General features: G+C 38.2%; 1 protein-coding gene across 28 annotated transcripts in view; it reads left to right on the top strand.

The window, feature by feature from the left end:
* Positions 1-15,225, top strand: part of C2CD5 (C2 calcium dependent domain containing 5) — a 54,351-nt gene that overhangs the window by 13,278 nt on the left and 25,848 nt on the right. For 9 of the 28 annotated variants that reach the window (XM_071417980.1, XM_071417977.1, XM_071417975.1 and 6 more), the window contains 2 exons: positions 3,590-3,675; positions 8,698-8,806. In XM_071417980.1, coding sequence (XP_071274081.1) covers positions 3,590-3,675; positions 8,698-8,806 — 195 coding nt within the window. Of the gene's footprint in view, positions 1-1,083; positions 1,279-3,589; positions 3,676-4,668; positions 4,969-8,697; positions 8,807-10,636; positions 10,703-15,225 lie in introns of those variants that run through there. The other 19 variants (XM_071417965.1, XM_071417959.1, XM_071417957.1 and 16 more) reach the window with 4 other exon arrangements.

Below are 15,225 nucleotides of genomic sequence, written 5' to 3'. Positions count from 1 at the left end.
GTATGTTGCTTTTAACAATTACTGTATATGTTTAGACCTCTGTTTTCATTTCCCAAGGCTGTTACCAAGTTCAGGTATCTCAGTGTGTAAGTTGGTGATGTCAGTAGTTAAATAAAGTTAAAGAAATGCAAATTTCTCATGTGACACATCTGATGTTACCAGGTTCGAGATACCCATTACTCGGGTTGGCTGATGTGAAAAATAAGTATTTTCTGCTATTTCTGCAGTACATTATATTCTCCTTTATTTCTCAGTCAGGTAGTTAGTGTGCTGACATATCTGAGATGGACATTAACCTGGAGAAATGGTGCAGATACCACAATTTCCAGGATGAGTAACAAAACACTGGAGGCTGGAACCTGGATCTGCTTAAGCATCTAATTTTCAATAGCTCCAAATACAGAGAATATTGCCTTGATGTCTTCTGTGAAATGCAACTGTGCTTGTGTTAGCCATTCTGGTCTATAAATACATTTGCTGAATTTGGGTTAGAAATTAGAATTCTGGGAGTAGGGATATATTTTATGCCACTGAAAATGAACAGAATCAGGCTGACAAAAAGCATGATATTTTTTAATCAGATAATACATTCTGATGTGCCATAGCATATGTTTGGAGGAAATGGGTAAGGTGGGAACTCCTTTACTTGATGGGAACTTAGAATTCTACAAGATTTATTACTCTAGAAAATCATAAAATGAATCCATGGCCACTTTGGAAAGAACCTTTTCTACCAAGATAATGCAAGTAATCAGATTAAGTGTGTGCAAAGACTCTGTTGTTTGGGTTTTACTCCATACTATTTGCTATCAAATTTTGATTGGCATTTAAAATGTTTAATTACCATGTCTCTAAAAAATTCATTTCAAAATAAAGTTGATCAAGTAATGATTTTTAAGGACACGCTTCTCATGTACGTTGTGGAGCTGTATTGTCATTCCATTTCTTTGTGTGTCAAGAAATATTTGCAGTAAGTGTTGATTCATTTAGAGAAAACAGAAATGCTTCATTTTGATTTCTTTTGTCCGTTTCTTTAGTCATCTTCTGAATCTACATCTTTGTCTCTATTACTTTCCTCCACAGCACCTTCCCCACAGGGACCTAGGATTTTCCTGTTTCCCAGCTCCCCTTCACTCTCTTGTGATTCCCCACATCTTAAAAAGTCCTGTCTCCTCCTCTCGGGGTCTAGCATTAAACCTCTACACTCTAGCCATGTCAGCCCAGTTGTTCTGAGGAAAAGTGTATCTTTCACTGAAGAGCTGCTTCTGGCTGCTTCTGGTAGGATCTGTCTATTATGGCCTTTTAAACAAACTTTGAAGGAAATGTTGTTATTTGATTAACACACAGCTGCTTCTGTAACCCTGGGTTTGCTCAGTTAGCCTCTGAAAGCTGCTGGCTACATGACTATGTATTCCATCTCTCACCTCTGCCCCAGAAGCTTGAAACACCTTCAGAACTTCCTAGAGGATTTGAAACAATGTCATTTATGCTGCTGAATTACTTCTTTACCCTTGAAAATTAGCCTTTGCTGATTGGATTGAAATAATTTGCTTTATTTCTAATCCCACACATTGTCCTCACTTTGTTGCTCCTGCATTTTGCATGGAGCAGCTGCTCATTGCACTTGCTCATGAATTCATTCATAATTTGCTGAAATAATGGTTGTCAGATGCTACCAGCTCTGCTTTTTAATTTAACCTTTTAAACAAAGCCCATGCTTTTTATTTTTACTGCCCACTTTTTCATTTCACTGACATGGATTATTTTTAGAGATTTCAATTAAATAATTGTTGGTATTATTGACTTTGCTTTTTTTGTAGAAACTCTTTTGGTTAGTTTGTATTTTTTGAGTTTGTTTCATGTGTAGAATTTATGCTATGTTTGTCTGTATTTAGTCTTGTATAGTCCCTGACAGTGATGTTTAGAATCAATGCTAAATAGTACAAGCAATTTAATCTTGTTTAATGGGACTATACAGATACTAATAGTTTTGTTTCCTTATCCAAGAACAGCTAAAAATACTCATTGAAAATTATAGTGGTTTTATATCTAATTACATGGTAATGGTAGCTTAGTAACTCTTGAAAATGAATGAATGAATGAAGTTAGGAGTGAATTTATATATACATTATTAAGTCTGGTATTTCTTCTAGATCTCCCAGTCTTAGGTAAAACAAATAACTGCACTTGGATATATATTTTCACTCTTTTTCATCCTTACCAGATTCTTGATCAGAAGGAAAAGGAAACTAGCAAGGAATTATTATGTTGAATCAGTTAGAAATTCTGGAAAAGAAAATCTTGGCTTCATTTCTAACTGTTTGCACTGTGCTGTTTGTATTTCATCCTGCTCCTGACACCTTTCTGTTCTTTATGCACTGCTTTCCTCTGCTGCTTAGGGGCTTCTTTTTGCTTTGTCCTGTTAGCCCTGATGGCTTTAGACTTAAGGAATAGCAAGGAGGATGCGTTTTGGGCATGACCTATTACCAAGAAAGTCTGAGTCACTGGCACTGTGTTTGCTTTAGGAAAAGTGCACCTTGGCATGTGTTTGCAGTGCTGTGTGAGCACAGAGCCCCCAGGTCACTGTCAGACACATAACCTGCAGCTCAGCACGCTCTGTGAAGGGACATGGCCCTGCAAGTGATGCCCCAGCAAGGGTGCTAGTGCACAATCAGGTGTCAGTGCAGCTGCCAGCTTGCTGTGCACAAACCCCTGTGCTAGGGAGAGGGTTGGAGGTGAAACTCTGAAAGAAGAAAAGAGAATTGCCATGTTATGCAAAATTGGAGTTTATCTCATGTTCATAATCTGCAGGTTATGTGTGTGCCAATATAGTAATCAAATAAGTGTAGTTTTAAATGCTGAGCAGTAGTAGCCCCTAGCTTATTTGAGTGAATCAGATGAGTATTTCATAGTGTAAAATAATTCATAATTTTTTCCAGAGTTTATGTTCAAATCAAAGGATATGCATTGCATTTGTACTTTCTTCTTGCTCCTAATCATGCATTATGTAACTGCTGCTATAATTATGTGTACAGTCTTCTGCTTGTAGTTAGGAAAGGTGGTTTTAGTTACCTGAAACTCTCTGAAAACTAGATTTTTATTACTTCTATTAAATAAAAATATTATATTAGTGAGAGATACACAACTGTAGAATAGTCTGACAGAGAGACTCTTTTTGATAAGGGCAGATAATATGGTTTTATAAAAACTTAATGTGAAAATTAGATCTCTATTTAAATAAAAAAAAAATTCTATATTGTAGGAAAGAATTTTAAACCCACATCTTTAAGTTTTTATATTTTAAAATTGATTTTAATTCAGGTTGACAGCAGGAAAAAATCTTAGATCGGGGGGGTTTGTTCAAATACTTATAAAATCACTGCTAGTTGTGTGAGAAGGAAAACCTAGAACAACCCTCAAACCAAAATTAAATTTTTGATGCCTTTTTTTTTTTTTTTCTTAGAAATTAAAATTATGGGGAAATTTTGACTGTTTTCAATGACTCATTTTTATCTATTTTGAACTCACTCTTTGATTACAAATTATAATATATGTTTCTTTGAATGTCATTTGTACTGATATTCTTCAGGAATGGGCAGTGGGAGTGCTGGAAAAGAAGGGGGGCCATTTAAAACTCTTTTAAGACAACAGACTCAGTCAGCTCTGGAACAAAGGGTAAGGCATTTTATACTTCCATTTCTGGTTTACTGAAGTGAAAATTTATCTTGTTCTAAGTTAATGTTTGCTTTTACTTTGTTTGAAAAAATGTTAGTTTTGGTGTGAACTTAGTACAAATGTTGACTGTTTAATAGCCCTTTTATACACAAATTATTTAAATATGAATATATTACTAAAACCCTGGGAGAAGTGGAGCAATTAAGTATGCACAGCACTCAAGTAATTCCAGTGGTATTAAGAAGTTATGGGAGAAATTACCATTGTGTGGTCTCTGAAAGGTACTGATGCATGTTAAGTTTAACACTTGAGTAAAGACATGATGGTAAGGTTTTCACAGAAGCCAAATTCAGGAACATTGGCTGGCAGGGCTTTAAACAAGCTGAAAATCCCGTTTGGGTTTGGGAAAAGTTTCAGGTTTTGGGAATGGAGTTGTTACCTTGTGCTCTAGTCAATGGAGTAGAAGGTAGCCTTTAATTGGGAACTTGAAACTGAACTACTTGCCAAGCAGTAAAAGGCATTTATACATTTAAACTTTTCCTCTATTGCACTAAAAATGCCATCTGTCATTAAACTGAACAGACTATATGATGAAAATAGTGGTTTTAATAAATTGTTTACATTTGGAATGAGTAATTGCAACTTTTTTTTATAAACTATACACTGCTTTGATCAAAATGTTGATAATGAGATGTATTGAGGGAAGAAATGGGAGTATATTTGTACTAGAAATAAATGTATTGCACCCAAGTGTGGTTGTGTTCACAGGGGTCTCAGGATGAGGGAAGAGATGAGAATGTTGACTCCATGTTTCAGAAGGCTTGATTTATTATTTTATGATATATATTATATTAAAACTGTACTAAAAGAACAGAAGACAGGATTTCATCAGAAGGCTGGCTAAGAATAGAAAAAGGAATGATGATAAAGGCTTGTGACTGAGACAGTCTGGACAGCTGGGCTGTGATTGGCCATTAGTTAGAAACAACCCCATGAGCCCAATCCCAGATGCACCTGTTGCATTCCACAGCAGCAGATAACCATTGGTTACATTTTGCTCCTGAGGCCTCTCAGGAGGAAAGATCCTCAGGGAAGGATGTTTCCATAAAACACGTCAGTGACGCCGGTGCCGCGGGCCGTGCGCGTTGGCTGGGAGCAGAGGCGCTGCAGGTGCGGGGTGTGACGGGGGTTTGCACACACAGGAGCCTGCCTGCAGCGAGTGCTGACTCTGCTCTCCTCTCTTGTGTTCCCGTGGCTAAGGGAGGATCGCCCCGCCGGTTCTGTGCCAGGCGGGTACGTGGCAACAAACGGGACCCCTCAGCCCTCTCCCTGCTCCTGGGGCTTCCAAAGCACCACCTCACAGACGGGCGTTCGGGAGCCTTCCCAGAGCTCTTTGTGATTTTGTTCATGCGGAGTTTTTTACATTTGTTGGTTTTAAGAGCATTTCTTAGATCGGTGTATTTTGCATGTTGATACATTTCAGTTAATGTTTTAGTTTAGGTATGAATACAAATCCGTGGCTTTTTGCTTTTAATTTTTTATTTGGCTGAAGGGAATGCATTAAAACAAGCCTTTTTTCTGTTTACCTTTGATTTTGCTAGCATTTAGACTTTCCATGGCTGATCTTTTTATTTCCTTAGGAAGCTTTTTAAAGACAATTAAAAAAGTAAGATAAGAGCCCTTAATGTATTTTTAGAGCCTGAATTATTTGCACATTATTTTGATAAGGTCTTTGTATTGGCTAGTAGAAAAAAGATCCTGTAAAATGGGATGGAGACATGTTGAATCTGTTATTGATGGCAACTATGGTGTAACAGCAAAGCATGTGGACAGTTAATTGATAAAAATATGTTCATTCTGTCTTCTGAAAATTTCATATTGGATGTGGTTTTGCTGTGGTTACCTCTTTTGGTTACCTTGAAGCTGAGTTAACTGGAATGAATAACATCTATAAGTTATTTTGTCTGTTTTAGTACTACACACATAAACAGTGCACTCTACTTGTCTGGGTTGCTTAGGATAGCAAGTATTTAGGAAAACAAAGAAGAAATTCAGTATATATAATGCAGTTTCACATGTATTAGATATATCATAAAATCCCAGAATACTTTGAGTTTGTGGGACCTTAATGATGATCTTATTCCAGCCACCCTGCCTTGGGCAGGGACACATTCTGTGAGACCAGGTTGCTCAAATAGTTCTTTTGAGTCTTAGATTATTGGGGTATATGGTAATGCTGAGGTACCTGAAAATCAGCTCATTTAGTTGCATGTCTCAACAGCTTTGTTTTAACCAAATGTGGTTTTGGTATATTACTTAAATAACCCTAACTGCAAACTGAACAGAGTTAGTTAGAAGGGTCATATTCCTCAATTTCTTCCCTGAAAATGAACCTGTAGAAAATACAGCAGTGGAAAACTCAGGTACATGTTACCTTGTACATAAATAACTGTTAAAAATTCCCTGGACATCTGTAGATAGCAAGAGTAACTGTAGCACTGCTGTCTCTCTGTATATTTTTAACTAAAAAAAAATACATGCTGCATTTCCATCAGTAGGAAAATTTGATGTTATCTTACTCCTCAAACATTAGCCTATATTTTTGTAGAAATGACCAAAAGCTGCTCTCAGTGGTATTTCATGTCTCACTTCCACAAATTCTGGACAAATTCTGGTTTCTTCCTGTTTTTACGTTCTGCAAGTGCTTGAGTGATCTCTTCTGCTGCCTTTTCAAAAGGGGGATCTGGTGGCCTTCATCTCTGAAGGGCACTGCAGGAAATGTGTTTTCTGGGAGATTTGCTTGGCTGAAATCCTGACTTGAACATCTTTTCATCTTTTCTTTCCAGTGACTTCTTACCCACCCATCCCCTCAGTTCAGGTGAAGAAAAGCTGTGAGGTTGTTTGGCCACCTTGGGGGGTGGCACAGTAATTTTGAACTCTTACAGTTTACAACATGTAATTGAGGCTGGAACTTGTATTTAAGTAAGATAATAATAGCATTTTAAAAACCTCTAAATTAAATAAAAAAAGGAAAAAAAAAGTCTTCATATGAAGTGACGGAGTTCCATCTGTGTCAGAATGAGTGAGAGATTGTTAACAGAGTTCTGTCAGAATGGTTCAGTGAGTCTGCTACCCAGATTTGTCTGTGGCTCCAGTTACCTGATAAACACCTTCTTTTATCAGGTGTCATAATACAGGCTTGGGAGTATTGATACATGCACTGAGATAGAACCAAGTTGTTGTTTGCAGTTTGGCCTGGCTTCTAGTGTAGGGAATGAGGCAAACTGCAAGTGTGAGCATGTTAAAATTACTTGCAGTACAAAGTCTTATGGAAAGGAACAGAAAGTGGAAAAACTTCTGAATTTCCATTTAGATGAAAAAACAATGGATTTGCTCAAGCTTTAGAGCATGGAGTATTGTTTCCTTTGCCCACTCCATACTGCTTCAGCCTGGTGTAAATGTGTGTATACAGAGAATGAAAGTGTAGTAAAGGATTAATGGAATTTCATAAAGGTGGCACATTCAGAAAACTCCTTTATTCATTTCTGCAGTCCTGGGAAAGCAAGTAATTTGAGTATTTTGGCTATTCTGGTAACTTGCAAGGCACTTTGCAATCTGTTAGAACCTTCTGGGGGAAATCTTGACTGCATCCCTCTCTAGAATCCATCTCAGCTCCTGGAGACCCATTGGTCAAGCAGGTTTGCAGAGTCCTGGGGTGAAATCTGCCTACTTCTTCATTGCATCATACGGCAGAACTGCAGGGTTTGGCTTTTGGGATTGTTCTTCTTTTTCTTCTGGTTATTGATACTATGGTCACTGATTTAAAGGTTTGCCTCCTAATTTTGAAAGTTTAAGCCAAATGAAAATCCAGAAAACTTGAAGTTTGTAGGAGCTTTTAAAAGTTCTAAGAGTTTCTATTAGAAGGGTGGCAAGAATCCTGAAGTATTAATTCTTAAACCTATGTTGGGCTCTTGTTTAAGCTAATTTTTCATGCCATGTATTGCTGGAAGAGCCTGATCCTCGCTGAATCTGCAGCATGTGTGCTGTTCAGGTAGAAGCTTGGTTGAACTGTACTCTTTCCAAGTATGTGAGAAAGGAATCTATCCTCTACTTTCTCTCATATAAAAATACGGTGTTTATTTGTTCCATTTAATCAGTTACTATTATACAAAACATGATTGCATGATTTTTCTTTTTCTTTGCTTTCTGCATTTAGAATTGCTGAACACGAATTATTGCCTTTCCCCCATAAGTGTGCTATTATGGATATATCAGACATATCACAGAACGTCTCTGGAGCAATTAAAATCTGGGTTTGGGCTCAGTTTTTTGAATATGACTTTTATTTCATCAAATGAGTCTTGAAAAATTGCCATTATTACTTACTTTGCCCTTTTTATGAATTAAAAGCTGGAGTAGTTACTGAAAGTTAAGTCTTTATTTTACTTATTAACTGGAAGCGAATTGTTTTAGTTTAAGAATTTACAGTTGTGTTTCAAGACCGGAGCTTTATTTTGAAAGATGTATATTTACTTGTTATATTTAGAGTTTACTAGCAGAGCAGTCCTTTGATATTTTTAGGTATGTTTTCCTGTAATCAGACCGTCCTCATTCTTGCAGGATTACAGTTTGTTCCACCCTGTGCTTCAGAATCAAATTGCAGTCAGTTGTAATGAGAACACCTAAAAATGGAGAAAAATTTTATTTTTTTATCAGCTAATGAAAGAATTCTGGTGTTTAGCAGCCATGGTAAAAGTGGATCAATAGAGATTTTATTAATCTAAAAATATGTAAAGTTTTGGTTTTTTATCACTGTTGTGCTGAGAAACAACTCTGTGGGGGAAAAGTACTGAGTGTGTGGAACCTGTGCTTTCCTGGGGCTGTGGGCACGCGTGGCTCTGGGGGTGCCTCTGCCCAGGGCGCCGCAGTGCTGGCATCCAGGGCAGCGAGAGCTCGGTGCATGTTGCTGCCCCGCCGAGGCCCTGCTCAGCTCTGCACTAATGCTGGTTCTTGTGCCCACAGGAATTCCCCTTCTTCACCCTGACCACCTTCCCACCCGGCTTCCTGCTCCACGTCGGGGGCGTCGTCAGCGCGCGCTCCGTGAAGCTCCTGGATCGCATCCACAACCCCGGTACGTCCGCACGGGAATGCGGGAACGCAGCACGGGAGCGCAGGAACACCTGCCTGGCACAGCCTGCCTCGCTGCCCGGTGGCACCTTGGGGAGGGACAGATCTGTTCCAGCTGGGCACAGCCAAACTGGCACAGCCTGCCTCCCTGCCCGGTGGCACCTTGGGGAGGGACAGATCTGTTCCAGCTGGGCATTGCAGGGAGCCATTGAGGCTCGGAAAATGAGTTACTCAAAGGTTGTGGTTTTGGTGAGAAACCTTTCAGCAAATTAAGCTAGTAATAACAACAATGCTTGGAATCAGTAACTCTGCACTGAAAGCTAGCTTTGAATTATTGAGGGATTAATTAATTTTTTGCTGCTTTTTGTGATTAAAACTCTATGCAAGTTTTTCCATTCAAACAAAAATGCGATTAAATGCTTGATCTTAACTATGAATCTTTTCCCATTTTCAGCTCCTTGAAATCTTTAAGGACTAATGGCTACAACTCACAACGTGGTTTTTCACCTTTACAGTTTTGTTTCTGTTCTTAAAAGTCTTTACTGAACAGTACTTCAAGATTTTTATGTATTCTTTTCCTGGGATCCCCAGCACAGGAACTCATGGGGTTTGCATGTCCTAGTTCTAATGTTAGAACTGAGTGACTTTTGGCTCTCAAGACTTGGTTGGTTTAGTTACTGAGTCCAGATGAGGAATGCTTTGCAAAAAGCTGGAGTTGACAGTGCACTTAAAAATGCAGAGGAGAGGAAAAATAGCACCTGCAGTGGTTTTGCATGCACTAGTCAGGAGTAATAAAAAGAAGTTTATGCAAATACATCCTTAAAAACAAGTACAGAAAACCTAATCTTTTCCTTTTCTTCCTATGGCCCAAGGCAAGCAATTCTCCAGGCAGGTAGATCAGATTGTTGCTGATCTAAAGATTCAGTAAACTGGCAACATGTAATTAAATCCAAGACTTAATTTGAATTAGATCCTCCTTGTTTAAGGGATGTTTTTCAAGTGTATTAGTACACAATGTTGCTCTTTTGTTTTCCTATTCTAAGATCTATTTACGCAGTGGAGATTAAAAGAAATGTCAGAATATAATTAATACGTGAGTCTTTCTTTGCCACAAAGTTATTTTATGATTTTGTGCTTTCAACAGATTTCTGATACCGGTCTCTTATGTGTAAAATTTACTGTGCGATAGATACAGACAGAATATTAAAAAAAATCAATTTTGCTCAGAAGTTTTAAAAACTGATTTCTTGTATTATGCACTCCTTCCTTTTTACCAGCTGACTGGAAGCAGTATAAGCCATAAGGCAAGAAGAGATGTGTGTTTGCAGAGCTGCAGTGTTTCTGTGAGACTTGCACATTGCTCCTGACAAGTGAATGTAAAATGCATGATCCTTGGAACTCACATTGCAAAACAGCAGGAACAAAAGGGGAATGAAGGCACGTGGCTGTGGGAGGGAAGGTGGAGGAGTAGGAAAAAATTCTGATATAGTTATGATTGTGAAGCATTTGAGTCAAATAAGTCTGTAAAATATTAAAGGAAGCAAACAAACTGGCAAAATAATGAATCAGGAGAAGGTGGGAGAGGAGAGAACATTTGCAGGTGGATTAAGAGCTTGCCAGTAGGACCAAACTGCAGATACTACCCACGTTGGTCACTAGTGCCAGACTGCTCTAGCATGCTCCTTTTTCCCTTTCTATTTCAGCCTCTGATTAACTCTGCTGTCTGTGTCTTTCCAGTTCCTGTGGAGTGGTGTTGTCAATTGTGTTCTTGTTGGTAGTTTTTTCACTATTCTGCTGCTATAACTGATCTACTAATTTGCTGTTTTGAACTCAGCCTTTGTCGGAATTATGGGTAACACAAGATCATACAAACTGCTAGACTGGAATAGTTTCAATTCAGGTATTTTATTAGTCATTCAGTACTACATATGCTGACAGAAATTATGGCAGCTCAGTGAAGTTATTAGAAATGCTCTAGGATGTTTAGGTTAATGCCTCAAATTTAAATCTATTTAATCATCAAATGCCTAAATGTCATGTTTTCATGCTGTTAAAGACTTTCTTTAAAATTGCAAAATATTGTTTTAGTATAAAATAGTATTGCTAAGAATAATTTAATATCCATCTGGAAAGCTGAATGTTCAGATGTTTATTTAATAGTCACGTTCAGCTCAGCATCCATGAAGGAAGTAATTTAGGATAAGAGAATGGATCCTTCCTTGCACAGTTGGGATCATGTCAGGTGTGATTTTTTTTTTTTTTTTTTTGGTTTGGGGTTTTTTTGTGTAATGAGTTTTTGGGTGTTTATTTTGGCCTATTGGTTTGATTTGGGGGGACTCTTGGTTAGTTTTGTTGTTTTGCATGGGCTTGCACTTTCTTCAACAAAGGCTTTCCTCCTGTTAATTTCAGGACATCAATGAATGTTTGTTCTTAATACTAGCTCTAAAATAATAGTTGTATTATAGATAATAATAGATCTAAAAAATATCCAGGAAAAATAGAGGACAGAGGACTATCAGTTTAAAGAGAAGGGTAGTATGTAGCCCAGGATTTGTTGGTTCATAAATCTTGTATTGTAGAATGCAGCCCGTTACAGGACTCTAAACATAATTATTTGAACTTTTTAATCACTTCATTACCCAGCTCGAAAAAAGCCCCATTATCCTTCATTTTTATGCAGTTTTAGTAATCACAGTGTGTAACTTCCTTATACAGCTGTAGAAGGAATGGATGAGTTGGTGCAGTCTAGATGCAGTGGAGGTTTCTCTCTGTCATGTTTTCCCTGTGGGAAGATGGCATGGTGTGGCAGAGGGGCAGGAATAACTTCCTGCACAGAACATCCAAGCCAGTAGACTTGTCAGACTGTGGCATTTATAAAGCTGGCACCATAAAAAGGTACAGAGCTGACCTCTGAGGGCTTGCTTCCCCCACACACTTTCCTTCTTGGTAATTCGCTCTTGCCATGCAGCTCTGTATCATGCTCTAAAATTCAGTTTAAACATGCAGTTATCTAAAACCAGGTATTTTTCATTCTGCAAATTGTTCAAAAGTAGGGAGAGCTTAAAACTATTGGCTCATTTTAATTGTTCTTTTTACAGTAAGCATCCTTTAAAATTATGATTGAGCTTTTCTGATTTTGTTTTTTTTTGCTTGTTCTAAAGTGATAATCTTTTAAAATTAACTTTCAGCATATAAAAGAATATTGTCAAATTCTCAGGTCTGTGACTGGTATGGCATAGTCTGATCCAAGGTGTTAAAAATATGTTGAAATTTTTGTGTATTGTGTGCAACCTTGAAAAGTTGGAATTCATTGTTGCTTCTTCCAGATTGTTTAGTGGGATGTTTTTATTGAAAGAATTTTGTTAGAATAATGGACTAAATGAATTTATGTACTGACACTAAACTTGCCTTGAGCTAGGCTAGAAAGTGATCCACAGTGTAAGATTAGAAGCCAAGCGCAAGTCAGGAATTCAGTTCTTGGCAGAATATCCAGAAGTGTTGTCTGAATTTTTTAGAGGTCACAGGAAAATGAATGTGCATTTCTATGGATATAAAGCATTTTCCCCGGAGGTGTTGGTTGGAGTAGAGAGGTGTAAAGCAAGGAGTAGCTGTGGAGTGATCCCTGCTGAGAGCTGGCAGTGTTTGTGTAGCCCTGGTGTCAGGAGCAGAGCAGGTTGGCCCTGCTGCTTTGGGATGAGCAGGTTGCACTCCTGTTCCTGCCGGGCCAGGTGTGCTGCTGGACAGAGAATGCTGTCACAGCCACAAGAGGGATAACATTATTTTCCTTTTGGAAAACACTCAGGCTTCGTTTCAGCCTGCTTAGTAACTGTGTACTGCAGAAGGATACTTCTTTTTTTTTTGTTTTTTAATTTGTCTTGCCAATGATTTAATTGTATGTAAGATACAGCTGGAGCATCCAGTGGTAGGGGAATGTCAGAGATTTGAAGGTGCTTGGAAATCAAACATGGAAGTAAAGACTATTTCATGAATGGAAAAGAAGCTGCTTAAATATCTGGGAATTGCATATAGTTCAATGAAGAATTGTTTAAATGTTTGTAAAATACAAAAAGGTGGATTTGAAGATGAATTTGCAAAATGAAAGTAGGGAGTTGAGCAAAAATTCATAGAAAAGAGGGCACATGATAAATACAGTGGAAGATAAACGGCCCCAGAGACTCTGGGAAAGAATCAACTCTCAGGATAAAAAGATGCAAGGAATCCTCGAGGCAGGAGGCTGGCTCTTTGTTAAAGGATGGCACTGAGGTTAAACACAGAGCACAAAGGAAGGCAGTGCAAGAACTTGCTGAACAGAGGCTGCTTTTCCGTGTGGCCGTTCATAGCACCAGCATATTGTTTCCCACACAATGAAATTTTACACTCCTCATTCAGGAAGCTGCTCCAGCAGTGCATCTTCAGCTCTAGTAGTCTGAAGTATGGGAAGAAAAAAGATTGTTAAAACCTTCCTAAGCATCTCCTGAGCTCCCTGTGTGATATCCAGTCTCACTGTTGGAGTGTGAAATTCTCCAGAGTTAGTTTTGCATATGAGGAAACACACGAGGAAAGCTTGGCTATGTTTTGTTTCTGTAACTGTTTTTCTTCCACAGAGATACAGAGAATGTGCAAATGACATTTCCAGCTGCTTTCTGGGGTGCAGGTGTGGCCCAGTTGTGGGAGCACAGCGGGAAATGTCAGAATGTGCCTGTGTGTGTCTGGTGTGGTTATCCTTCAGACCAAGTAGTAAAAGCCCCAGCATGTTAAGGTTGACCTCTTGCCTTTTCTTGGAGAATTTCCAGGTTGGCTTCTTGCCCATCAGTGTGTTTTGAATGGAAATGGGAGGTTAGAGCAGTTGTCAGAGGCTTTTCCTGAAAAGAGTGAGGGGTGTGATGTTCTCCAATAATAATTGACTGCAGTTTTCCGCAGCCTTTCCAGAGGAGTGAATGTTCCCAAGTCATTTCTATGGTTAATGTGAATGGTGCTTGAATGTTATTTCTGGAAGCAGATACACCCTTATGTTAATGAAATCATTTTCATTGGGACTGTGCTTTTTTTTTTTGAGAATTCTAAGTAGGTACTTGTGTAACTGAAGAAAGGGTGGTCACCGAGCACAGAACAGTATTCACATGTTCTGTTAGAGATTCAGAAATAAACTTGGCATTTCAAATCCTTGTTTAGAATTCTTTGCCTACCTGAGTAATGCTATTTCATACTGCTTTAAAACTCTCCCTAAATTCTGGCTAATGGTGTGAAAGCCAATAGAAACTTTTTTTTTTTTTTTTTGCACGAGTGCTCCAAAAAAGCCATTGCTTATTGCACAACTACACTTTGGTTTTGAATTGGTAGTACACGAGAGAGAAACCTTGGTCTGGCAAAAATTGCATTTTTGCACATAACTTGTCCTAATTTCAAAATGCAGGGCTTGACTAAAACGATTGGTTTCATAAAATTTCCTTCATGGATTGCATTGAGTTTTTTCAGCCTTCTGGTATTTGCTTCTGTGGTTGCAAACACACAGTTGTAGAACTATCTGCCTGGCTCAAAATGTGTTATTGTTAGAAGAGAACCAGAATGATTCTGGTTGAGCCAGCACCTTCCTAACTGCTACATAATTACTAGCTAAACGTGGCCTTGTAAAATGTCTGCTGGGGTTTTGTAGGAGGATACACAGGCAGAGAGCACAAGTTCTACAGCAATAACTGATAAATGTCAATGGATAATAAATATGAGGCACAAGAGATTTTCTTTTTAAGTCTCCTTGCATCCAGAAGTTCAAAGAGGCTTCTCTGCCTAGTTCGTCTTAAAACAGATGGAACAGTTGTGAGTGCACAGAAATAATGAATGCAGAGGTTCTGCATGCCTGAGGAGTGCAGACAAGGAATAGGAAACTCAGAGACTGTGTCATTGCATAGCAGCTGATGCCATCCCCTCCTGCAGCAATAAAGAGATAAAATGGGGTTTAGAAAGCCCTGTCTTGTTACAGCACAGAGTCCCCAGCTCTGGGTAACAGCCCCTGGTTGTAGTCATTTGAAGCTTTTCTTTGAAGATTGCTCATGTTTTAAAATAGGTTGTACTGATTGTGCCAAGGTGACAAAGCAACAGAGACACAGAATAGAATAAATAGTTTCTTTATTACCTGCTGAGTCACCATTCTAGGATGAGTGACTGAAAAAATCACTAAAAGCTGGAGTAACAAAGGCACATATTTATGCAAATTTATTTCCCATATTTCATGTTTTCTAATTTCTGGGCAGTATTTTTGAGCTTTTATAATCCTAAGTATGATGCAATTTAAACCTTCATTTTAAAGTATTTTAATTTTTAATATATGTTTGTTTAATTTTTAATATATTCTGAATATATTTTTTTCTTCAAATGCCTTATATTTTGACATTATATTTTTCATTTTATTGAAGTTGTATCACATGG

The sequence above is a fragment of the Agelaius tricolor genome, unplaced genomic scaffold, assembly GCF_023055355.1.
Source record: "Agelaius tricolor isolate 1412-34295 unplaced genomic scaffold, bAgeTri1.0.p SCAF_72, whole genome shotgun sequence".
NCBI classification, from domain to species: Eukaryota; Metazoa; Chordata; class Aves; order Passeriformes; family Icteridae; genus Agelaius; species Agelaius tricolor.
The sequence above is the reverse complement of the archived record's forward strand: the minus strand, read 5'-3'. Positions and strand labels throughout refer to the sequence as shown.